The sequence below is a fragment of the Strigops habroptila genome, chromosome 6 (genome assembly GCF_004027225.2).
Source record: "Strigops habroptila isolate Jane chromosome 6, bStrHab1.2.pri, whole genome shotgun sequence".
NCBI classification, from domain to species: domain Eukaryota; kingdom Metazoa; phylum Chordata; class Aves; order Psittaciformes; family Psittacidae; genus Strigops; species Strigops habroptila.
In genome coordinates, this window is record NC_044282.2 from 27,214,040 (window position 1) to 27,232,150 (window position 18,111).

The window sequence follows — 18,111 nt, forward strand, 5'->3', positions numbered from 1 at the left end:
TTGTTAGCCATTTATTTCTTATCTGTGCATTGGTTTTCTATCTCAAAACTCAACTAGAAAAATTATATTCAAGCCCAAATGACACTATAAAAAAGGAACTCTAGACTGAATAACTGCTGGAAATAGCAGCTACCAAAACGCAAAGAGAGCAAATAGGAAAAGTCATGTACTGTGATTTGGCAAGTATAATTTAGTCTTACAGTAAACAAATGGATTCAAATTAAGGGTGTATAGGTCTTCATTCTCCAGCTACATTTCTGTGAAGGTTGCAATGAAGGCACTTGCTGCTACTCCTGTACAATTCTTCTTTTCTTACTCTGCTTGGAATTTGTATTTGAGCTCAGTTTCTGGGTTTGGAGATTAGCTGTTGGTGTACTTGACATGGATGACTGCAATAGCAGAAAATTCCTCAGGAAAGTGCCTTTAATCCTTGTCCTACTTGTGTGTACCTCAAATGGAATCAACTTTGTAAGATTGTTTCTTATGGCTTCTGATGGGCTGTTCCTCATCTGTTACTATTCAATATTATCTATTTTGTATTAACAAGACCACCTGTGATTTGCTTGGAAGACTGAACTTCATTGTCTCTTTTGAAAATTGTTTCTGTCCCATCAGTAGACATCTGAATTGATATCTTTTGAAAATGTAGTTCCTAGATTTTTATTTTTTTTTTCCATGTACCTATTCTTCCCTACCATGCTGAGGTCAAATTAATTTTGCCAATTCTTATTTTAAAATTTAGCTTAGCCACCAAACTCTGCTGCACAGGGTTCATTAAAGTTAGCTATGCTTGTGAGTTGTTCCAGATGTTGACAATTGCTGTTAAGCTGAGACTCTGTGGTATAGGGGAAAGAAGCACAGTACGCTTGAATACCTTAACTTTGTGGTGTAACTTAATGAGAAACAGCTCTGCAAGAATTAAACCCCCATCTCTTTTTTTTTTTCCCCCACCTCAGATGATGAGTAAAATCTCCATGCATGGTTTAATTCTTTTCTGTGCACTGAAAGTAGTAGGCTTAAATTTAATCATACCTCTCCTCTCAGCACACTATAATTACTCTAAAGCATTCAGAGCTGCAGACTGAGATGCCATACCCTCCAGCAGTTTGGAGAGGAGGCAGAAATGAGTAAGTGATGTTAGAAGTAGTGCTGTGGTAGTGTATAGGTGGTGCATTGTAGACTCAGTTGCCAGCACTGCTGTGCATGAACTCCTTTGAGGTTTCGTTATCTAACTTCTACTGATGGAATACACAATTTATAGCACCCTTCATCCATAGTGAGGTACATGCTGAAACTTACAACTGAAAGCTTGCAAATTTGATGCATGTTTCCTTATACTAAGGATGAGTACTGTCATCTCCAGTAAAACCTCTGAACAGGGTAAACAGGGAGCAAGCCACTGTGAATTGCTTTTACAAGTCTTTTACAAACCACTGTTTTCTATAATGCATTAATTAGCAGTACAGAATAAAAGAATATTGGCCTGTTTGTACATCAAGATCAAGGAGAATTGTTGGGGCTTTTTGAGCTTGAGCTGCTGTCATTCAGTTGTCTGCAGAACTGCCTCCTTCAAGGGTAGTATTACTGAGGTTATAAATGTTAACTTTACATTTCAGAAGATGTTCTGGAAAAAAAACACAACCAAAACAAAACCCACCATGACAGCAAACATATTTTAAAATCAAACTTGGCTAACATATCACATTTTTGTCTTCTGTCTCATTACAGTGAAATCTCGTTTCACCGACCTGAAGCTGAAGACAACTTGCAGCTTTTATGCTCATACAAAAGACAGTTTTAAACACAAGCATTGCAGTTTTCAGAGGTTTCTGACTGAGCTATAGATTTTTTTGTATCTTAAATGAATCTGTTTAATAGAAGTAAAAAACCCCATAAAAATCAATTGCCGCAAATTAAAAATAAGTTTACTAAACTTCTGAATGCTTCTGGTACAGCAGTGTAGGTTTCTGAACACACCACGTGGTTCTCAATAGCTTATGCAACTCATTGGTCCGTTTAGACAGACCTGTCCTTTCTTTCCCTGGATTGACTTTCCCTGCCCTGCAGAGGCAGAATTGGTAGTTTAACAGCAATCTGGACCTTGGCTTTCTGCTCTTAGCAGCATTACTGCCGGGAGGGAAAGCAAGTGACCCTGCTGCCCAAGTGAACTGAACTCCTGTAGAGTGTTTACAGCAGGCTCGCATAGTTTAGGTGTGTGAGGATCAGTCACAGAATAGCTTGTCTGCTTCTAGGGGAGAATACCTGGCATCACTGAGTGACCTGAATAGTTGGATGAACATTTCTAGTCGGGGGAGGGGAGTGTGGAGGAATATGTGGAAAATCATTAACAATGGTTACTGTTCTCTCAGGGGAAAGTAGAAGATCAGTATTTTCATTAGTAATACAGATAATGCTTAGTCTAGTAAGTTAAAATTTTACACTATTTTTGCTTAGGTCTTCAAACTTTAAGCCTGAGTCCTACAATTAGGTCTGTATTCTTTGCTCTTTGTGGTGCATGAAGTTGTCTCCTGAAGTCTTGCTAGGGCCTTGCTTGGCATCACATGGGTTTTGGTCATGCAGTTGCAGTATGCAGTTTCCAACTGCGTCTCAAAAATAGGTAATAGCTTGTAGGTCATTGCTGGATGGTTAGCAAGAGCCTGTAAGCAATAGGTGATGTAATAAATCAAAGATCCTGTCAGTAGTTGTGAGATATAGATGCTAGTGGAAAGCTTGCTGCCCTGCTGTTTGACTCAAGTACTTACCTTAATTTCATGTACTCTTCTGTGCAAGTCTATGCCTTCCTAATGTACAGGATAGTCTAATGTCTTTCTTTTTCTATGTAAGGTGCAGTTGCTTACAGAAGACTCTTATTCTTCAGTATAAACTGATGTTTATCCTTGCCTTCCTTTCTACTATTGAAGAGGTCTTGATGCATGCCTGAATGCATTCTTCTGCTGCCTAGGTCTGTAGAGACTATAGGAGGTGTGCTGTAGCACGCTGATTAAATTCTAACCTCTGAGATGACTAGAGTATCTTTTTTCTGGTGATACCAATTTTTGCTGATGTGACTGGGCTCGGTGTGTTTAACGCATTACCTGTAAGTGAAGTATTCAGTAATACTGATTCATCTAACCCAAAGGTAGTGAGCTGCCACAATTAACTTGAAAACCTGCAAGCAATAAAGCCATGTCATGTTGTGCACCCTAACTTCATCTGGGATGAAGATGGAGAAAGGTTGGGGCATAGCTCAGGACAGAGCTGTTGGAAAACTAGTACTGTTTTATGAAAGAGACAGACCAGTGTTGCTGTCAGCAAATACCAACAGTTTGTTTGGGGTTTTTTCAAATGTACAGAACTTGCTATTTGTTACAACCATGGCCTGCAGCCTGGTGGGCTGACAACTTGGCCATGCTGCAGACTTTTTTGTCTTATTTGTTGCACCTAACACTTTCTTTTTCTCTCTTACAGATTTGATCCAAGCAACTAATGAAACAAATGTGAATATTCCTCAGATGGCTGATACACTTTTTGAGAGAGCAACAAATAGTAGCTGGGTGGTTGTATTCAAAGCCTTAGTTACCACACATCATCTAATGGTTCATGGCAATGAGGTAAGCGTAACCAGTTTTCTCTTGAGACCACATGGGCACTGAGTAGCCTCCCAGCCAAAAATGTCAGTACTGCAAAGGCATCCCTTCTGAACTAGTAAGGACCTGAGAACAAAGGGCAAGAATGACTCTTAATGAGGAACAAACTGAACTCTAACAACATAGTTGGAGGCATGCCGATAATCTGTCTCTTCATTTACAAACTTGTAGCATAAGAGCAAGCAGCAGCCTGTTCCTGGATGTTGACATTTATGTGCTCTCTGAAAACAGAGCTATGCGGGATTGAAGACTACCTGGGACTTTCTGACTGAGTCAGAAGTTGATGTTCTCGCACATGTATACTGCCATTCAAATAGCTGCCTTCTCTGCATGAGCGTTGAAATATTCCTAGACCTGTAAATTCAGATTGATTGCCTTTTGGATTGCATTTTCCTTGCCCTTGCTTTTTATTGACCTGTATAGACTGGTACGTCTGCACAAAACCAAAAAAACATACTTAAAGAGCTTTAGTATGACTGTGAAATAATTCCTTCCTGGCTGTATATAAAGCGTTTTCATGCAATGAACTTCTCCAATGTCAAAGTGTAAATTTTTACTCCTGTTCTGGTTTTCCTTTCCAAGTTTTGGCCAACATTCTGATGTGCTTTCTGTAACTGTTTCAGTCTGTTAGTCTGTGTAACTTGTTGTAGGGCCTGCTTGTTATTAAAACAGGCCCTCATCTTGGCTGAAACTGGGAGCTGCTGGATTGAAAAGTCTGAGAGTAGCCTGGATATGCTGCTCTGTAAGCAGATAAATCTTGTGCTTCCTCAATTTTCTTTGAGACTTTACCATTTTTATTGCTCCTTCCACAATCTGGTTTGTGTTTTGCCCACAATATTTTTTTATGTATACAGTAGGATATTTAGTAGAGATTCAAACTAAATGTAATTAATCTGAATGAATGAAAAAAGTTTTGAGGAAGGTATTGCAGGCTAAGACAAAAATCCGGGTTTTCATGTGTGTATGCTGAAACTAGACTGGTAATCTTCCTGGTAGTAGGTACAAGGCCTTCAGATACAGCCTGTGATAAGAAAATAACTTTGTGTTTCAGAGGTTTATTCAGTACCTGGCATCTAGAAACACATTGTTCAATCTCAGCAATTTTCTGGACAAAAGTGGATCTCATGGTAAGCCTACTCATGTCTACAATCTTAACAAGATTCTGAATGAGATACTATTATTAATTTGCTCCTTTATTCATAAGATGCAAATGATATAGAAATGTGCTACTGAAGCCTTTTTATAAGTACCTAATGAATACAGGAGTTCAAGTAGACTGCTGGACAACTTCAGAACAGTGTTCATCAATTCCTGCAAAATTTCTACTTAAAAGGTGAAACTGTACAACTCCTTTAGAACACGCTGGTTGAAAATCTGGGCCAGGTCAGCCATCTCCTTAACTGTTATGGGAATTAAGGGTGAAATGGATAACTTTCCATTTAGGGTTTGTTTTGTTTGTTTTTTCTCAGTCTTAAACAAATACGAAACCTGTGTTTTTCTTAGCAAAACATGCCATGCATATTCAAAGATACTGGTATTTGGCAACAATTCTGTTGAATGCATGGTTTTGTGTTGCCACTTGCTTTAAACTTGAATTGCCATTTTGTAGATAATACAACATTGCAACAGTGGGTCAGAGGTAATGAGGTGTCAGAGTTGGTAGTGTTAAGCCTAAGTTGGCAGAGATACTTAATGTTGACAGATATTAAAGAAAAATAGTCGATGACTAAGTTGAGGGGTATAGCTTTTAACAAAAGTAGCAAAAAGGGAGTTGTACTGAAGAGGAGGATGAGTTGCTTTCTGCACGCATTTCTGTAGCTTAGAGAGAGGAGCTTTGAAAGAAATATCTGAAGGATAAACTGTGTGTAATACTGAATGTTCAGAAGTCTTACAGGCTTGAAGATCACTGAAGTTTGAGGCTGTTTGTACAATATCATGTGCCTGGAAGACCTCTGATGTACAGTTCAAAGGAGGCACTCATCTCTATGAATGCCATCATAATTTCTTTGTTCTGGTAAACCTAGTCGGGGGAACTTTGAAAATGTAAGAGTTGGAGGGACTGACATACATGAAATAGTGGGAGTGGTTAAGTTGAAATCGATCTTTATCCTAGAAGTTATGTACCACTTAAGTAAAAATATTTTGTTAAATTTGCATTTTCCCCTGTTAATAGAGGAGTAACTCATTTTGCCATCAAGTAATGTTACCACGTAACTGTGTAGGATCCACTAGCAGGTTTTGCCAGGAGCCATGCAGTGGTACATTGGATGAATGATTGAATGAATTGAATTGGATGAATTGATTGAATGACAGTGGTAGGTTGTTTTCGTGCAGCATTTCTGCTTTTTCTTCAGAAGCAGGTAGATGTCTTGTGATGCCTGTTCTGTGTGTGGAGTTGTATAGTGCAACAGAAATCACATAACCTTAAGGTCTCTTGACTGTATATTATTGTTTACTGAAGAACCTCCAAGCAAGTGTGAAAAATTAAATGTAAAATGTGTAACTGTTTTTTTGCAGGTTATGACATGTCCACCTTTATAAGGCGTTATAGTAGATACTTGAATGAAAAAGCATTTTCCTACAGACAAATGGCATTTGACTTTGCAAGAGTGAAGAAAGGGTAAGCAGAGTTTAGATATGTAAACTGATACTGTTGCCTGGCCCATGAAAATCTAGTTTGTGGCATTACACTTAATTTTAGTGTTTCAGCGATGTTGTTCTTATGTTCTTTGTTTAGCTACAATGAAACACCATTTTGGTGTTTCATGTTTCAATGGAACTAGCAAAATGGCCAGGTTTCTTGAGTATTTGTAGTTGGTTAAAAATTGCAGAAGGAGGAGAGAAAAGAATGTGGGTAAGGCAAATACTGAAGACTAAAGTAAGGTGCCTTGCAGAGCTGGGAGCTTTTAGTGCTAGGTGTTAAATCTGATTTATTAAATTGTGCTGCAGCAAGACTGTATTTAGTATTTGCAGAAGGAAAAGTTCTGAAACTATATTTAGGGATGTTTAATTACTCTCCAGATGATTCCCGTAAGAAAGATGACTGATTACAAAGGAAAGCTGAAGTGTACAACTGAAGTTCTTATCAGGCAACACGACAAATGGTTATAAACTGAACAGAATAAAGTGGTAAATTACTAGTTTTATTTCCCACAAGGACTGTGTGTTCTACAGCTTGGGATTCTGAGCTGTTAACGCAGGCATCACTGCCAGGCTTTCCTCTTCTGCTTTTCAAACTGCCAGAAGGTGTAGGGCCTACTGTGACAGCTTTGCTGTGTACCTGGATGCCATTCCCCTACGGGAGACCAGAGTAGTTACTCTTGAACTGATCTAGAATATGAATCACTAAGAAGCTTGTGGTATGAAGGCTGATAGCCAGTTGGATTGATATTTTGAGCAGGATTTGATCCAGAAGGCTGCTGTAGTGCTAGCATCTTAAATTCCCTTTGTCACCTAGTGCATTTGAACACTTCATGTTAAATAAACTCAAGTTCGGGTTGCTAGGAATTCTATTCCTGTCTTGCTATATGTTCCTGGAAAGGCTTTCTATGCTCGTTATTTCTGGTGCTCAGAACAAGGTGTTGCCTCAGCATAAAATAAATAAGAATAGTGGTGTGCATTTCCAGAGATGGGATGCTATACCTGTCAGCGGCCAGAATGGGGCAATACATAATGGTGATTGTGCAGGTTTGTGGTATTCAGAGATAAAAATGGGCATGTGTGAAGACTGCTCTAAGACTGGGTGGCAATTAAGGGATGCTGCACATCCGTGACTCCTGGGTGATCCCATTGGAGTGATGGTTCAGGATTGAGAAGACAGGTCAAAATCAGTGGAACTGCTGTGAAGGAGTAATGGAATTAATTAGTACGTGTGAATAAAGAGGAAATAAGCTCTAAGCAAAGATTGCCCTGATTCAAATTGTCACTGAATCGGCATGCATATATCGTGGCACTTGATGGGGGGGGGGGGGAAAACAGCCTATAGTGGTTTTTTTGCTGATGTGTCTCTGGTCACTGAAGAGAATGTGTTGTTGTTAGTTATTCATAACAAACTTCATGCACAAAGACTATCCGTTCTCTAAGTACTTCTGTGACAGTATTTCTTGTCAAGTTATTGAAACTCTTAATATCCTCTTTCCATAAAGAGATCAATCTCTTGCATTCATCACTCTAACACAAAACCTTTCCTCACCTGCTGTCAGGGAGAGTGGCTGGATTCCTGCCAGCTCTCATGATGATGTGAGAAGCAGGAGAATCAGACAGTGCCAGATATAGCATTCTGATCAGAATCAGAAATGCATTATAGTTGCTTTAAGCTTAAATTTAAACAACAAATCAGTCTGGGGGAAGGGAGAGGGGAAACGCCATGGCTTCTAATCTGTATTTCCTCTTGCAGAGCTGATGGTGTAATGAGAACAATGGCTCCTGAAAAGCTGCTGAAGAGTATGCCAATATTACAGGAACAAATTGATGCACTACTTGAATTTGATGTATGTATTGAAGCTGACCCAGCATTAACACTGGACAGTGACTTATAAATGCTGTGTTGTATTGAACATGTTTCACCTTTTAGGTAATGCTTTACTGATCATCCCATCATTCGGGCTAAAAAATTCCCCTTTCACCTTTTTCAGTGTCCTACTGAGGTGGTGAGTGAAGGATGGCCCTTCCCTGTATATATGAGATGTGCAGATATTACAGGGTAGAGGAACAGTATGAGAAATGAGGGGCATTGAGGAACGCTGACTCAGAGCTTGGAGTTTCATTTTCTGCGTCAGTGAGGGGTAAAAATGGACAAAACAAGGAGACTGAAGAATCTTTTTTTCTGTCTCTTGGCAACCAACTTCTTTTTTGGGGGACGGAAACAGCCATTAAAATACCACATGTACATTGTTTGGCATCCTCAAAAATTTCATCTGGTTTTCAGCTGTAAACTAAATTGACTAAACTTTAATCTGGACTGTTCATAGAAAGAAGTGTCTACAATATATTTATAAAGTTATGAATATAAAGTCAGTTGGATTGTTTATCTGCCTTAAGGATAAAAACAGGAGTAAGCTGTTGTAGAAGGTATAGTGTAATACTGCTAAGAAGTCTTTGAAGGAATCAGCCATGAAGTTCTTCTGCTCTTGGTGGACAGGACACACTCCCAGGCAGAAGGCAGAGCCCATTAAAGCTTTCAGAAGAAAGTCTTAGAAGTACATGTCTCACTAATGTCTCTTTTGTCCTTAAAAGGCATAGGAATTGTGATAGTCGTCTCAGAAGAGAAGGTACTTTTAACGAAATAAAGATCTTTTAATAAATGAGCACTTATTTTCTGCCCAAGTTAACATGAGAACTGGAAGGGTCTTGATGTCGTTAACCCAACTGTATTATCTCATAGACCTCTGAGGTTTTGTTAGGCTCTGCCTTGAACTGACATCTTTTGTCCAGTTTCATTAAAACTTTGTTAATAGCATCTCTGCCTTCCTCCTCTTTGTGATGGGTGAAGGAGTCAAGACTAAGATGCTTACTGTTGATGGGAATACTCCTCTGCTGTAGTGGATTGTTTTGGAGTGGTGAAGAAAGCAATCATTGATCTATCTGCTAACCGAAACTTTTTTGGTTTCTTTGTTGGAAAGCTTGTATTGAGTGCTTGATTCTATCTATAGTAGCATCAGATACCTGGGGCAAGCTGAAACTTCTGATTGCATTCAGTATATCTGTTGTAAATAACTGGTATTTTATTTGTAGGTTCATCCAAATGAACTGACAAATGGTGTCATAAATGCTGCATTCATGCTTCTATTTAAAGATCTTATCAAACTTTTTGCTTGCTACAATGATGGGGTTATTAACTTACTAGGTAAGTAACCTGGTTGCTGTCCATATCTCACATACCATGAGTGAGTAAAAAATGCGTTTCAGATCTATTAGATTTTTTTTTTTTTATTTAACGTTCATGAAAACAACGTTTTTCTTGACTATTCTATTCGGAAGGGAGAGAAAACTAAGCCCTAACCTTGTATGTTAGTGTTCATCTAAGGCTGGATTGTCATATGCCCTTAAAATTGTACAAATATCTACGTGTCATAGTGTGTCCTACAAGGTTAGCAAAGCAACTTTTGCTCCTTAATTGCACTTTTAAGATGCTCAGATTCTTCTGGTGTATATGCTATGTGGTGGTAGTCTGTCTGAAAGCATGACTGCCAAAGCTGGATCCCGTCCAGAATCCCACCTTCTGTCAGCCTACAAAGTCTATGAAGCTGTGAGCATGTTCTGAAGCTCAGGCAGCTTGGTGTGATTGCTAGCACAACACACCTTAAGCTGTCCCTGCAAAAGGCTTTGTTATGAACTCTAAAACCAGAAGCTGTGTAAACTGCAGGAAACATAACTGACCCTATAGAAAATGGGCTTCAGCTATTAAAACTTGTGAGCAATTCACCTGGTATATAAAGACAGCTAAAAACTGAGATTACTTAGCCAACATGACTGACCTAAACTATTGCTGCAACTAGAACAGGAAGAAACAGAGAGGTTACAGAGACTGAGCTGGCAAAAAGATATTCCTGAGCTGTAAAGTTCAGACAACTTGTTTGTGTCCATGTTGCAGCACTTTCTGGTGGTTTCATAAAAATAACTCCCAGGTGCTTTGACTGATGCTATAGGCATAGGAAGCTTATGGAGCAGATATAAGTGAGTTGGGCATAACAATTGGGTTGAGGTTTTGCTGTCTACTGCTACTTAAAGAATAAGTTCAGGTTGAAATATGTGGCACTTGTTCATGATAATGGACACGAACCAACTTTAGAGAGCTACTCAAGTGAAAAAAGTACTGTTTTTTGGAGTGGAGACAACTTGGGAGAGGATATATTAATATATGTGTAAGTATCCTTCATTACTTTAAATTTAAAGTTTGTTAGCTACTTCTCTTGCTTACTTTTTATCTTTAAAAACCTGGTTTACATCACACAGAATGCTACGGATACTTGGGGTGCAGTTTTCCAGTCTATATAGTTTTCAGCAGCTCAGCAATCCCAACTTATAAATTCTGCTAAGGACTAGGAGCACTGCTAGGTCAGTGTCCAAGTAAAAAAAAAATTAATGGAGTGCAATATTCTTGAAATGTGATTTCCCTGAAAACTAGCGTTACTGATGAATGCAGACCTAATGTAAGATACCTTAACTGAAATTTGCCAAATTATTTCTCTAGAGAAATTTTTTGAAATGAAAAAGGGACAATGTAAAGATGCTCTTGAAATCTACAAACGATTTCTTACTCGAATGACCAGAGTATCAGAGTTTCTTAAAGTTGCAGAGGTAAGTGACTTCCAGTCTTCTGGAGTCTGGCACTTAAGTATTTTGTGATTTTATTTTTTTTTTTATTTTTTTTTTTTAGCACTGAAACAATATATTAATTGCACTTGTTAAGCATCTGACTCACTGTGTGTAAATGTGAGACAATATAGAAGTTCCTGGATCTGCTTGTTCAGCTCTTCTTGAAGTAGTTAAGCTCTGCTTAGGATTTCCACATGTCTTTACTGTGCAGCCAGCCCCAACTCTCCTGGTAACATAACAAATGACATGACTTCAACGATATCAATGTTTCTTGGAAATGCTGTATTAAGTGCATGCTTCTAGGACAGGGTGGAACATTAGAGGAAGATATAGCAATTAGGAATAAAAGCATAATGATTTTAGAAGTCTTCTTTTTAAGCCTTTCAAGCCAACAACAAGTTAACTGGAATGTGAAATTTTCCTGGGTTTGATCCTTGTTATTGTCCTCTTACATGGATAATACAAATATCACATAGTTAATTAATTCTTTTCCTGGGCTCTCATTTATGGTAGTTGGCTCCTTGGCACAAGGTGCACATATTCCGTGTTTCATGCTTCATTATAATGGACAGCAGTAATGAGCTGAATAAAAAGTTTGTTTCTTTGCTAATTGCTAATGTACTTAACTATTTAGGAAGGAGCCTGCTAGACTCCTGAATGTCATGTAATGTCAGATATGAATATTAAACTTGAGGGAGTGAAGTACTTCAGACACCTGTAGGTCAGCTTTGCAGGGCAAGGGTTATAGTGGATCAGGATTACTAGGTGCAGTGCAGCTTGCTTTTCTATGAAAACTGAATAGAACAGGCACTTCTAGGAGCCATAGTGAAGAAGTTAATAGAAGATTGCAGACTTGGACCTCATCTTGCTGTATTTGAAATGCTAGGAGAGAAGGGCAGAACCACAAAGTGACTTGAGCTTTGGCATTTTTCTAAGTGATGTCTTCTAGGATTTGCTTGCTGGCTGAATTTCAGAGAACTTCATTAGGTAGCTGATTAGTATGCGTTTGGCAGTTCACTAGTGCTGTCCTCTGAGACAACAGTGTATGAGCAGAAAGCACTGCCTGACTTGCAGTATGGAGTATGAACTTTACCTGGGTAGGATTAAACTTCCTCCCCACCCCCAACTTTTTTTTCTTTTTAATGGATATTTTATGCACTTCCTACCTTTGTAGTCTTTTTATAAAGATAAAGTGCATTATAGGTTGAAAAGCATACTACGATTCTAGTTCTAGTCAAAATTAGTGCCTGCTGCAGTGGAATAATGCATTTAGATTTTATATCTCTTTTATGTCCACAGCAAGTTGGAATTGACAAGGGTGATATCCCTGATCTTACACAGGTAAGCTTCTCTTGCAGTCTTTTTGTATCTCTGAAATAACTAAAAGTTCTGTAATTAGGAAGCACATCGGGAATGTAAATGTTGGTAGGAAGTTATACCATCTAACATTTTTAAAGCAGTCCCAACATAGAAGTAAGAACTGCCCAGAGCTATTTTTGAAGACCCATATAACTAGAATAATGTCTTTCACAATGACTTTTGGCTTACAGTTGAAAGGTAGACTGTTTTGCTTTTTCCTCTCTAAAGGATAGATTTTTTTTCAGCTTGTAGCTCAAGAGCTCAAATTCATTTTCGATGACAAATCGCATAGAGATTGTGGTGTGACTTGCTTCATAGTCTCTCCCTGATGCAGTCTTGGTCTAGAGATGAAATTCAGGCCAGCAATAGCACTACTGTCTTGGTCTAGGTACAGATAACTTGAATTTAAATGCAGAGGTTGTGATTTGATTGCTGAACATCTCTGTCGGTATGCATCAAAACTTTTAACATCAAAATTCACTTATGCTGTAGCTGCTTAAATTCTATTGTGCTGGTCCATTGTCAGTATCACTTTCAAATTGGACTGGGTGCCTGGCTTTGCGTTTAATGTGAAAAGGGTATTTACTGGGAGGAAGAGATCCGTGCTGAAGAGTTCACTCGTGGCAGTTTTTACGCCAGAAGAGCAGCCTTTTGGGCATTTTGATGCTTATCAGTTATAAATCCCAAGTGTTCATAACCTAAAATGTGTGGGTTTTGAAAGCCTCTTTAAGCCTGTTTTAAATCACCATCAGAATAGTTCTCTTGAATAAAAAGCCAGTTAAAAATTCTGAAAGTGAGACATGATGTGAAGAAGAGTTTTAATCTTTATGGGTTTCAGATGCTATGGGGCTATGAAATCTGTCCACTCTTTCAGCAGTGGAAAGCTTAGACTTCTAGCAGTGTGTGGCATACCAAACCCAATTCTGAAATAGCTGAAGTAGTACATTAACCTAACTGTACCTCAGCAGCACTTCTTTTTAAGAAGGTCCAGTCAGTCATCAGCTAAGTCCTTGAACCAGAAGAACTCGCCTTAGGCTCAGTTAGTGAAAAATGCTTTAGGGGAGTTTGGACAAAATGATCTTTGAAGGTCCCTTCCAACCCAAACTATTCTATGATTCTATGTCTTATAAACTGCTGTAGCACTTTCATCTGCTGCTGCTTGTGTTGAGTCAGCCTGCTGGAAAGGCTGCCTGCTGGGACTGCACAAGGGCTGTTCTGCATTGTTAGTCACTGCTGCACTTGCTCAGCGACACCTTAGTTACTGCTGCCTTAGGGTCCCTTTCACCTCCTGAACTATGCTTTAAAATATAATAAAATAGTTTATTTGGAAGAAAAGTATCTACAATGATCATCTAGTCCAACTGCCTGACCACTTCAGTGGTCTTCTCAAGAAGTCCCTCATAGCTGTATTCTCCCAAAGGCTGCTTGAGACTCACTTCCTAAGACTAATCTGCAACATGCTGTAGATTGTGTGTAAGACCAAGGCAGTGTATTTCAGTGAGAAAGAAATAACAGTGAATAATAAAACTGAATTTCAGCTCTCAAGGAATATAAAATTATGTATAATATCAATGGTATTCTTAAATTCCTAAAGCAAGCAATGGCAGCAATAGTCAGTAGTATTCCACAAGAAGCTGGTTGTGTTGACACTTGGTGTGTATGTACTCTGTAAATCCAAACAAGTAGTCACAGTACTGAAGTACAAGTTGATAGCTGTCATCTTTGGACTTGCTAGTTCGGTTGCAAGGTTTTGGAGACTGAGGAGGCATTTTGGCAGCTAAGGAGATTGGCTCATTTTTATTTATTAGCAATTCTTAAAGTATGGCAGTTTTGCCCCAAATAGCTGGTAGGGAACACATGTCTAAGGTTCAACCACAATGCTGACTATTAGATTAGTCTAATGTCGAAGCACCCTCAAGATGAAATTAAATGATGTTCAGTGTTGCAAATTGGATACCAGACAATATTTAATTTCCAAATTGTTGCATCTAGGTGGAAATTTTCTGATGCTTCTTCTCTAAATTCTGTTTGATACACGAGTTTCATATTATCTTGTTGGTGTTTAAGAAGTGAGTAATACATTGGAAAGCTATTTGAAGTGTGTAGAGGTAATTGGTAACAGGAAATAATGGATTTCTTTTTTTAACATAGCTTCCTGCTTACATGGTTACATAGGGAAAACTTGTAACTTATGCTATAGCCTTTTTGAGTACTTAGCAGTCTGAATTTCATTTTTTTTAAACAAATGAGAGCCTTTGCTCATCTTTTTATTCCTGCTGCAGAATGAGAATTCTTGTAACTGTCACTTGTGTTTAAGCAAATTCTTGTGCTCAAATTAGTTGAAAATGAATAAATATGCCTATAAAAGCAGCAATGGTTAAGAAGTTTCTCCATTGTGTGTGTATACGGGACACACTTAAACTCAAGCCATCATTTAAGGATTTTTTTAACATTTTAAATTTCTCCATGTGTTAAGTTACCTTACTGCTCAGTTTTAATGTCAAAATTAATACACAGACACTTAAAGTACACTTAGCTCTGCATTGGTGCTAGCAGGTACTAAGTATCCTGAAGCATCTGATTTAGCCATCCATCTGGTTTTCAGCATACTGTACATAGGAGCAGTGGATAGTCTGTTTTCAAGCATCACAAAATGACTTTTTTGATGCATATGTGTACCCTGAAATTAAAGACATGATTTATGAAAGACACTGTAGCTAAGACTGTCAGGAATTGTGGTTGATTTGAAAGCGACTGATAAAGAGAATTCCCCATTTAAAGATTGTACCATTGATGAAATGGTAACCCTGATGAAAAATAATTGACTACTATATGCTACTGTATCTCTCAAACATTTCCTCCTTGCTGGTTGATCTTGTAGGAGTCTGCTTATCTAGACTCTCTTTTTATACTGCAGTAGCTAAGCATGCTGTCATTCACATTTATTACTACTTTTCTTACCTACCATTGTAACAGCAAGCACGTGCCTGGGGGTCTTGCTTGACCACAAAAAGGCTACTTAAAATAAAACCTAAAATTAGGGAGGCTTGAAAAAGCTTAGTTTCTGTAGATGTCTAAAACTGAAATATTTCTGAATTTTGAATTAGCTGGTGGGCTCAGCTCCCTCTCTCTGGCTACCATTTTGAGAAGAAACAGCTATAAGGCTTTGTGATGTTGCGAGTCTTGAACCAAAGGTAGTTGCTTTTGGGGGAATTGGAGAGGAGCGTTAGTTTGTTTTGTTTAGACTGCAAATATTATCTAACCTCTGGTCATGAAAGAGGTGTTGGAGGTCTGTCTGAAAGCAAAACTGAAAGGGTGACCTTGAACCTATTACTCTTAAACTAATCCCTGTGGGTGGCTGTGCTATTGTCAATGTTCAACAGTGACTCAAAGCATGATGAGCAGCACATCCTGGATTTAGGCTTCAGGTGCTGTTTAGTAGAGCTAAATGTTTTCTTTCTGCAAATTTGGACACGGTAGTATCTTTCAAAAGCTGTCTTTGCCTAGTACTTCTAGCATGGAAATCCACTATTTTCCCAGTGGTGTAAATAAAGTAACGGCATGAGCATGCACATGGTGGACTTCAGGGAAGTTGGTGCTGGATTTTGAAGTGTTATTAGGTCAATGCAATGTGCTTAAAAGTGTATCTTTTCTCTTTGCTTTCAAGGCTCCAAGCAGTCTCATGGAGACCCTTGAGCAACATCTAAACTCACTGGAAGGAAAGAAGCCTGGCAACAAGTAGGTGTATATGTTGTACTACATATCAAGGCCTAATAGTAACATTAGGAGACTAGCTGATGTTTAGGTTTGCCTCCCCTAACCTACTTTTGTAACTTAGCTGGAAAGTAGGCTGTGGTAAGACTAGGCTTTTTCTTTTCTTTATAAAATCATCTTAATGGCAACCTTTTGTGTTGGTGTTTTTTTATTGTTTGTTTGTTTTTTGTTTGTTAATTTTGTGTTTTGCTTTTTAGTTTTGGGGGGGTTTTGTTTGTTTTGTTTTTTTTCCTTACTGGGGGAGGGGGGTGAAACAACACACTGAACAACTAGACACTTTCCAAAATGAAGTAAAATTAACTATGGAGAACACCTAGAAGGAACTGCTTTTCACTGCTGCTAAGGCTTTTATCATTAAAATTTACTTGTTTTCTAATGGCTCTTTTTACTAGTACTTGTCATGGCTAAGTTTTGGAAGGATTAAGCTAAACCTGTGTTTTCTCTTTTACTGTTGCTTTCCTTGCAATTTAGTGAAGGGTAAGTACATATGTTTACATATCACTTGCAGACATGGTTGTGGTTTGTTTTGTTGTTTGGTTGTTTTTGTTTTTTTTTTAAGATGGCTTCAACACTTAGATATAGTTTTTTTTTTTTTAATCATACTTAAATTGGTGCTTGCTTTTGTATATAGTCATTAAGTTATCTTTGATCGTTTCTGTTGTAGTTGTAGATCTTCTAAACAGTTCTGCAGCTTCTAGGACTTAGCCAATTCAAGTAACCTATAGGATGGATGCTAGTTTAATACTGGTGCAATTTTAACTTCAACTCTTCCTTTCATCTGTTAGGTGAAAGCAGCTCTAAAAATATGTAGCAGTATTTTCATACCTCATAATAAAGTGAACAAATGCACCGATGTGTGTTTTAAGTTAAGATTAAGGCTTTGTCAGTTAGTGTGATTCTTTTTTTTGCGTGGGAACTTTCAGTTTGGCCTTTCCAACTAACTGTTCCCATACTTTTAAATAGGATTATTTTAAAGTAACTCTGAGTTTACTTAAACGAACAGTAGACTTTGAAAATTTGCTGACACATCCTCAGAAGACTTATGCTAGATAACTGCTTCCATATTAGTGTTATTCTGCTGCTTTTGCATGATTTTATAATATGGTGGCATTTTGCCCCATTAACTCTTTCCTATTGGCTCCTGTAGGCCCAAAACCAACACATTTGCATGCATCTCTGCCTGTCTTCCATTGAGAAAAGGTAGAATAATCTTGTGATACCCGTTAGCTTAAAAGATTCATTTAAGATTTGAGGTAAAAATTTGTATTCCTTGTCTAAAGTGGTACATGGAAGTTTGAGAAATGAGGAGGGCATGCAACTGTAGAGATCTTCAGAAAGCTTTCCTGCTTAGTTTTTGGTCTTTTTGCAGGAGTTTTGATGACCAGAAACATAGTTTCCAAAAGTGTACTTACCTGAAAACCCCCTTTTTTTTCCTAGATCTGGGGCTCCCTCTCCTCTGAGCAAGGTAAATGCTGCCAATTGCTATATGAGTTAATTCTTGTTCAGATATGCTTTAGACTGTTGTAAGGGCATAGAGTTAAATATTCATCTTATAATCTGCTTTTTAGACTATGCCACCTAGGCCCTACCTAACTGACAAAAACACATCTTTTAATGGCCTTGTAAATGATGGCCCCATAAAAGTGCTTCAGTGATCCGAAGGGCTATAGTGCTTGTACCAGTGCAGGATGCTAAGCAACTTTGGCAGGATTTGATGGTCACAATTTGTGAAAGCATAAAAGATATGCATATCTTACCTTCTTCATACACACCCCTCTCCTTCTTATTAATCCTCATGTCAGTGAGAAACTTACTCCGTACTGTTTCTCTTCCAAATTTATCACTCTATTTGCAGCTTTTTATTAGGAAGTTCTGACTCTTTTGAAACCACATTCATGTGAAAAGCCAGGAAGAAAACTTTCATCTGATATACCTAGTTTCAGAATTGACTTTTATTAGTGAGACTGCTCACCTTAGTTTAAAGCAAGAGTTGCCAGTGAAACAGTCTTGGTTT

The 18,111-nt window shown here is 38.2% G+C and overlaps 1 protein-coding gene across 6 annotated transcripts in view; it reads left to right on the forward strand.

The window, feature by feature from the left end:
• Positions 1 to 18,111, forward strand: part of SNAP91 (synaptosome associated protein 91) — a 72,887-nt gene that overhangs the window by 19,050 nt on the left and 35,726 nt on the right. For all 6 annotated transcript variants that reach the window (XM_030489935.1, XM_030489936.1, XM_030489932.1 and 3 more), the window contains exons 3-12: positions 3,469 to 3,611; positions 4,699 to 4,774; positions 6,165 to 6,267; positions 8,044 to 8,137; positions 9,381 to 9,492; positions 10,840 to 10,946; positions 12,264 to 12,305; positions 15,991 to 16,061; positions 16,569 to 16,574; positions 17,535 to 17,562. In XM_030489935.1, coding sequence (XP_030345795.1) covers positions 3,469 to 3,611; positions 4,699 to 4,774; positions 6,165 to 6,267; positions 8,044 to 8,137; positions 9,381 to 9,492; positions 10,840 to 10,946; positions 12,264 to 12,305; positions 15,991 to 16,061; positions 16,569 to 16,574; positions 17,535 to 17,562 — 782 coding nt within the window. The remainder of the gene's footprint in view (positions 1 to 3,468; positions 3,612 to 4,698; positions 4,775 to 6,164; positions 6,268 to 8,043; positions 8,138 to 9,380; positions 9,493 to 10,839; positions 10,947 to 12,263; positions 12,306 to 15,990; positions 16,062 to 16,568; positions 16,575 to 17,534; positions 17,563 to 18,111) is intronic.